This window comes from Oncorhynchus kisutch, linkage group LG17, assembly GCF_002021735.2.
Source record: "Oncorhynchus kisutch isolate 150728-3 linkage group LG17, Okis_V2, whole genome shotgun sequence".
In the NCBI taxonomy this organism is placed as follows: Eukaryota; Metazoa; Chordata; class Actinopteri; order Salmoniformes; family Salmonidae; genus Oncorhynchus; species Oncorhynchus kisutch.
Window position 1 is genome coordinate 51,202,429 of NC_034190.2, and position 8,390 is coordinate 51,210,818.

The window sequence follows — 8,390 nt, forward strand, 5'->3', positions numbered from 1 at the left end:
AACACCAGGTGTCGCAGGAAGGCCAAGAAAATCATCAAGGACCTCAGCCACCTGAGCCATGGCCTGTTCTCCCCACTTCCATCACTCAGACCCGTGCAGTCATGGGTAAAACAAACAGACTGGCCAATAGCTTCTACCCCCAGACCATCAGGCTGCTGAATAGCCACCACTACCTACCCCCCCCTCAACAGACAATTACCCTGCCCACACACCAATGGACATTAATATTCATCACTGTCACGGTTGTAAACATGTATATATTCTAAAAAATGTATTTCATAGCTTCATTCACACCTGCACTGTTGGGAGCTCGGCGCTTAGGAATGTCACTGTACACTGCAACTACACCTGTGCATGTGACTAAATAAAAACATCTCATCTAATCGAACATTCATTCATTTGCCCAAGTTAATCATACGACATGAACAACATGCATCAGTGATTTCTATTGTCCTGCGACTTTGTGAAACGGCACAGGAAGAGCCCTGTCTGTATGTGTCGTGTGGTGCGCCTATGTTTAGTCTACACTTTGAGTAGCTGTTCGTGGTAATGCTAATGATCACCGTTTTGCATTGAATCCAGTAGCCATTTGTTTTGCAAACTCTGCAATCACATGAGCGCTACAGAATCACTGGTGTACACTACAGAAATACTGGTGTACACTACAGAAATACTGGTGTACACTACAGAAACACTGGTGTACACTACAGAAACACTGGTGTACACTACCGAAACACTTGTATACACGACAGAAACACTGGTGTACACTACCGAAACACTGGTGTACACTACAGAAACACTGATGTACACTACAGAAACACTGGTGTACACTACAGAAACACTGGTGTACACTACATAAACACTGGTGTACACTACAGAAACACTGGTGTACACTACAGAAACACTGATGTACACTACAGAAACACTGATGTACACTACAGAAACACTGGTGTACACTACAGAAACACTGATGTACACTACATAAACACTGATGTACACTACAGAAACACTGATGTACACTACAGAAACACTGATGTACACTACAGAAACACTGATGTACACTACAGAAACACTGGTGTACACTACAGAAACACTGGTGTACACTACATAAACACTGGCGTACACTATTCTTATATTTTTCTCGATCTCAAAAGTGGTCTCCTGAGGTGGTTTAAGATTAGTTGTGGACTTAGAACATTCAATTGAGTTGTTTTTCTGTGTGACTTTTGAGAACAAAAACCAGAAGAAGAAAAAACAGGGGGTGGGGCGGAAACCTGGGGGAAAAAAAACAGGATAAAACGGATTTTGGGGAAAGACTAAACGGAATCAGGCAAAAAATTATAATTATTATTATAGCGCCCTACATGCCACACAGTGTGTTCTCTCTCATTCTGGAAAACCAGCACTATAAAAAGAACTAAGCAGTTTCTCTCTCTGGCTGCTGTGCCCTTGTGTCCTTCTCTCTCTCTCTCTCTCTCCTTCCCTCTCCCGCTCTCTCTCCCTCCCTCCCTCCCTCTCTCTCTCTCTCTCTCCCTCTCCTTCCCTCTCCCGCTCTCCCTCCCTCTCTCTCTCTCTCCCTCTCTCTCCCTCCCTCTCCCTCTCTCTCTCCTTCCCTCTCCCGCTCTCCCTCCCTCCCTCCCTCTCTCTCTCTCCCTCCCTCCCTCCCTCTCTCTCTCTCCGCTCATCACAAACTTAATGGAGGAGAAAAGAGAGCCCTCAGGCTGTGAGACTCATTCTGACGCACATGCAACAGTGTGTCAGCCCAAATTGCGTTTCACCAAAGCCAACCTGGGCCTCACACGCAGGCAGCGCAGCACAGTATAATATAGTAAGGCACAGTACAGTACAGCCATAGGTCCCAATGAACTCAATTCACCCAGGATACAGCCATTATTAAGCCATACAGGGGGCAGAGGTAGAAAGAGAGAATTAAAGAGAGGGAAATATAGAGAGCGATAGAAAGAGGAGAGAGAGAGAGAGAGAGAGAGGAGCAAGAGACAGAGTGAGGGAGAGAAAGAGACAAGAGTGAGAGAGACAGACAAGAGTGAGAGAGATAGAGAGTGACACATCCAGGCCGGGGGGGGTCAGTGCCAGAGTTTCTCTCATTAGTGAGATTAGACCTGAGAGAGTCGCCTTGTCCCAAACCAGGACACCCCTCTGCGTGTGTTAACGCTCCGTCTGCTACCCCACCCCCCTGTCTGCACCCCTCCTCCCCACATCTGGCTAGGAGAGCGCAGGAGACTTAGGAAACATATCGGTGCCTGACATAAGACAACGCATGTATGGGTTCATTCAAAGTGTGTTGACAGATTGCGGAGCAACTCCCTTGGTTGATCTGCCTGCCTGTCTGTCTCCGGGGGGGGGGGGGGCATAGGGGAAGGAGATGTTAGGAAAGACTATGCAGAGTCGGAGAGAGAGATCGGCCCTTTCAATGGACCCACACCCGAACCTACAGTATTAAACACACACACACACACACACACACACACACACACACACACACACACACACACACACACACACACACACACACACACACACACACACACACACACACACACACACACACACACACATACAGCATTGCATTACAAGCACACACACCTTTCAGACACATTTACAATACAAGTCACTGGCTTGCCATGTCAAGGTGCTTAGCCGACGTCCGTGAATCTCATTCTCACAGTCTAGACTCACTCCGCCTGCTCGGCACAAAGGCACCAAGATAAGAACGTGACAGAAACCATAAACGGAGAAGTTGGTCAACAGACACAACGCTTAAGACGACATGTCTGTGTTTTAACTGCTTTCCATAGAACAAACGCTCTGAGATCACAGATTCATACAGCTGAGGACCAGACTGCAAGGCAGATCTAGAAACCATAGAAACTCCCCATTGGAAAAGCATGTAGAAACCCGAGAGCGAGAGAGAGAGAAAATAAAGAGCAGGTCCTTCTGGTTTGAAACAGGTCTCTCTCTCCATCGAGCTGTTCCTTGATACCCTGAAGAGTGATCCCACTCCGGCTTACGAGCAGCAGACACAAGCCCGACGCCACACTCTCACCCTGCTCCAACGCGGACGGACACCACAGAAGAGAACTTACGATGTGTATTACGATATGCCGATTGATCGAGACATTCGCCCATAACAACATTTTTCGAAATTTGTCCCATTTGACCGGCTGAGTCTTCGACACAAACTCAAGTAACTGTATAACTACATAACCATTTGACTCGTCCAGCGACTCAAAGTAACTAACGGTATAATCCAGAAATGAAACCCAAAACCTAACAGGCAGAGAAGGCTATTGGGGCTGCCTGGAAGTCAACTTTCTTCCAACTCTAATTAACTGGGCAGATAGATTGTCCTGCTGAACGGAAAAAGAGGGATTTGAGGGCAAAACCAATACAAGCGAAACTATCACAACTGTCCCAATGTATCATGATCCAGTTCTGTGCGAGAGCGTTAGTGGTGGAACCAGAAGGAGTGTTATCCGAGCAGCGAGAAACTATGAGAATCTCAACTCTTGGAGCCGGGGGCATATCTCATCTGATATGATGTGAAAAAAACACCTGTTGATGGAATTGCAGGGGGGAGGGGGAGGGGACGCTTTGTAGGTTGAAAACACGGCGGTAATTTGCTGAGAAGTACCAAGCACTGCAGTTCCCCAATACAGGAGAGGGGTGTGTAGACAGGTAACAGCACATTAGTAATACTGCAATACCAAGAAATAGCAATGGGTGGAAACAACAGCCACCTGAAGTCCACACTAGAGCGAGTGTTAATTCAGAACATAAAGAGCCCACTGTGATGATGGATCTCACCACACACACACACACTCCTCCTCTTCCATTTCCTCTTTCCCTCTTTCCCTCTCTCTCTCTCTCTAAAGAGGCAGCTGCCCTGGCTGCTCCATGAAAGGCTATGACACATCCAGGCCAGATGTACTGTGAGAAGTTGCCAGTTTGCTCTCTGAGGCCAAATGATTATGCACATTCAGCCTGGGAGGCTGGGAGACACAGAGGCAGGCCAGTTGACTGGGGGAGGGAGCAGAGGCCTGAGGCTTCTGGCAAACACAGGAGGAAGAGGAGGAGGAGGGGCAGACACTAAAGCCAGGCAGATGAGTTACCATGACATGAAGGGTGGGTTGACAACATCATGACAATGTGTACGTATCTCGAAGCTGCCACGTGGTAAACCGTAGATGGCTCCCTTCAGCTAGTTTTTATCTTGTTCTTGATACCACCTTCTTGTTTTGAGGTCTTTTGACTTATATGTCACTGTCTATGCTAATATGGCTCAAATTCGCTAGCTAGCTAACCAACAACTGTAATGATGTATTTGAGAGACCACAAATGCTTATTGTGCATTTATGTTTTCAATGAACATTTGGGGACAATATATAGTATAGTATAACAGTGCTCAGAATGGTGGTGTGCATTTTGGAGCAAAAACCAGTGGAAAACGATGTGAACCGTGGATATTATGGTGACTTTGTTGGCAATAGCTCCATCAGAAGACCTAAGCCCCCCCCCCCCCCTACTTACTGTTGCCGTCATCTTGTCACTCTCCACCATGATGGCTGAAGAATACTTGTTGGATGGCATTACTGTTGCAGTTGTGTTCTTCAGGGATTGTTCTTTTGTTTCTCTTCTAACCTGGAGGTAAACCAGAAAAACAATGTAGCAGTTAGGAGAGTGCATTATTTCACACAATTGACATACATTTCCCATACTTCCCCCTCTTACAAGTTCACAAACTAAACAGAGAGAATCTTGAGTCAAATACAAATTCCTTATCTAATCACACAGAATCACTAGCTAAGTGGCCACCTGAATATGTATTATTATAGTGTTATAATATTACTATAATACACCAGTGCTACATTTTGGACGTACGTCTTCTACTCAAATGCCCACCACAAAAGTTAGATCTCATGTTTCAAAAATAAGCTTTAACCTCGTTGTCTTCAATCAGAGCACCAGAGAAGATCCCCACCAAAATAGGCTCTGAAAGCTAATTCACACGTAAAAATACATTTATCAGAAATCATTTGGATTTGGTGGGAACAAAATTAGTAGCAACAGCTCAAGAAACGACATCAACAATATAGTTCCTCAACATAAAGTGTTCTTCTTCCTGAAGTTCAAGGCCAGGGTTGGGGATACAGGCAGGGATTTAGTGGAGGATAAACTCACGTAAACAAGATTTCGCATCTTTTTATTTCTGAAACAGCGTTTATTCACCTTTTTATTTTGTTAATGAGCATTTACCCACATATTATTACGTTCCCAGTGTTGATCAAAGCTCAAAACGCTTATATTGTCGATCTTCTTGAGATGTAATCGCGCCTGCCTCTTTGCGAACGAGTGGAATCATGAGTAGTTGTTTGTTTGTTATGTTTGTGTGCGCCCCTCGGATTTGCCTTGTTAGTAGCACATTCCCCACTCTTTCAAACAGCCCTCTCGCGAGTCGCAGCACCTGCAAAAACAAACTACACCAGCTCGGAGCTGGGCTCAGCAGACCAACAGTGCCGGCAGACTAGGCTAATGGACATAAGGTGTCCGTGAATCAGACTGTGTCTCCAGACATCTCCCCGGGAAATCTCCCCATCTCCCAGAAAATGAGTGCACAACTGGTAAATAGTCGCGTAGTCAGGTGACTAGCTGCCAGCAGAGACTTCTTTTTTCTTTTCTTTACCCCTTTTTCATGGTAGCTACTATCTTGTCTCATCGCTACAACACCCGTACGGGCTCGGGAGAGACGAAGGTTGAAAGTCATGCGTCCTCCGATACACAACCCAACCAAGCTGCACTGCTTCTTAACACAGCGCCATCCAACCCAGAAGCCAGCCGCACCAATGTGTCGGAGGAAACACCGTGCACCTGGCAACCTTGGTTGGCGCGCACTGCGCCCGGCCCGCCACAGGAGTCGCTGGTGCGCGATAAGACAAGGATTTCCCTACCGGCCAAACCCCCCCTAACCCGGGCGACGCCAATTGTGCATCGCACCACGGACCTCCCGGTCGCGGCCGGTTAAGGCAGAGCATGGGCGCGAACCCAGGGTCTCTGGTGGCACAGTTGGCGCTGCAGTACAGCGCCCTTAACCACTGCTCCACCCGGGAGGCCAGAGACTTCTATTCATATTCCAGTAATGTTAAAGGGCTCTGGTGTTAGGATTAAGTAAGAAGCTAATGTTAAAGATGAACTGAAAGATTTTTGATAACCAAATGTGATGATGTTCCTACTCTTAAAACTGCTGAAAAACTCATATTTTGTCACGGATCCCTCCGGAACTGTCATTATGCACACCTGGTCCCTATTCCCATTCATTAGTAATTGTATAAGTGTGCCCTTTGTTCACCATTGTCCTGTCGATTATTGTTACAATGTCCGTTGGTCGTGTGAGTACCTGTGCTGTGTTGTTTTGGCTTTCGTGCCACGTGGATTGTGCAGATGATTACGGGTCTCGTTCCGTGTGGTATCATTGTTTCGATTGTGTATTTATTCGAGGTACTCCTCGCACGTTTGTTTGGGTTTCTACTCTGTGTTTTGTATAATTGTTTGTTTGGTCTTCGTCCCCGTGCCTAAACATGGCACGCTGTAATTTGGGTAAATAAAAAATCCTATTACGCATTCCTGCGCCTGTCTCCCGACCATTTATGCCAACGTGACATATTTATGTTAAAACATTTGAAAATGGCCTCATCTGACTACTGACTACTACCGCCATCTTGATAATGTGTCATCAATGACATCACTTGAATGGTTCAGCTGAAAGGCAGACCAGACAACAATAAAAAGAAAATCGGAAAACAAGTGCCTTTTTAGAAGGCTATCCTGCTAGAGACTAGCCAGGTAACATGGCATGAATGACAAATAGAAAATTATACTGTGCCAGGTGGTCTACCATAGCCAGCTAGTCCAAAACAATGGCAAGCTCAGTTATCATTGATGGATATTTTGCTAACGTTAGCTTGTGAAGTTAGCAGAACAGCTTGCTAGTTAGCCAACTTGCCAGCTTGAATACTCATTTTTCTAGCCAGCTCTTTCTATCTCAGCTAGCTAGCTAGCTAGCCTCTACTAGATTTGGCACATCTGAAGACCTCTATACAAGCCATATATATGAATAATATTTCCTGCATTGTGTACACGATCTCCCTTCAAAAGTGTCTTTATTATCAGGTGCATGACCATGTAGTTAGCTAGCTTACTAATCTTGTTTTGTGTTAGCTAGCTTGCTGGCTAACACAGTATGATGCCCATGTCAAAACTATTGTAATGTTTAACACAGCTAGACCTTGCTTGCTGAATGAACACAAAAACATGTGCAAGTGGGTTTTGACTGGACTATAGACACTTATTTGATGCTAGCTAGCTGCTTTCTTATTGTTGGACATCATGCATTTAGCTAGTTTACTAATGTCGGGTAACAGTAGATCTGATGTGTCACGACTTCCGCCGAAGTTGGTTCCTCTCTTTGTTCGGGCGGCGTTCGGCGTTGCCGGTCTTCTAGCCATCATTCATCCACTTTTCATTTTCCATTTGTTTTGTCTTGTCTTCCCACACACCTGGTTTCAATACCATCATTACATAGTGTGTATTTAACCCTCTGTTCCCCCCATGTCCTTGTCCGGAATATGTTTATTGTATGTGCTTGTGCACATTATGTCTGGTGTGCGATGGGGTTTTGTACCCATTGTAGTGATTGTTTTGTTTACGGTGATTTTTATTATTAAACTGTGCCGTTGTAACACTGTTCTTTGCTCTCCTGCACCTGACTTCTCTGCCGCCAGTACGCACCCCTTACATGATGCCTCTGACCAATGTGCTCAAAAACGTATGCACCGGACTATACAGGTTTGTTAACATGGTTGTGAGTATTTTATAGTTTTTCCATCTCAAGTTGATTGTTTAAGGTTAGATTTGATTCACTTCTTGATCAAAAAGTCATGAGTAAAGCGCGTACACTACCATTCCCATGACGTTGTTTCAAATAGTATACATTTTCATAACAAGGTTACCTAACATTGGCATGTAAATCTATGGTTCAACAAGGTTACCTAACACTGACATGTAAAATAATGTTGTTGGTTGAATTGAGCATTTCAGTTCTACTTTAAACAGATCCTGACCTCAGCAGGAGCAAAAAATAGGCTAGTTCTCATTCTAACGTTGCTTTACAGAGAGTACTAGTGACACAGACAGTGGTGAGCTTGAGAAAGGCTGCAATGCATGCAGGAGGAGGCAGAGGAGACACAGAGAGATAGGAAGCAAGCAGAGAGGACAGTACAGAGGTTCCAAAACTTGAGGTCCGTGCCCAAAGGTTGTGCACAAATTTGTTTACATCCCTGTTTATGTGCATTTCTCCTTTGCCAAAATGATCCACC

The 8,390-nt window shown here is 45.3% G+C and overlaps 1 protein-coding gene across 7 annotated transcripts in view; it reads right to left on the reverse strand.

Annotated features, from left to right (window-relative positions):
• LOC109907852 (DNA (cytosine-5)-methyltransferase 3B) overlaps window positions 1-8,390 on the reverse strand; it is a 65,219-nt gene that overhangs the window by 40,990 nt on the left and 15,839 nt on the right. For all 7 annotated transcript variants that reach the window (XM_031794022.1, XM_031794021.1, XM_031794020.1 and 4 more), the window contains exon 2: window positions 4,549-4,659. In XM_031794022.1, coding sequence (XP_031649882.1) covers window positions 4,549-4,608 — 60 coding nt within the window. In that variant the 5' untranslated portion in view covers window positions 4,609-4,659. The remainder of the gene's footprint in view (window positions 1-4,548; window positions 4,660-8,390) is intronic.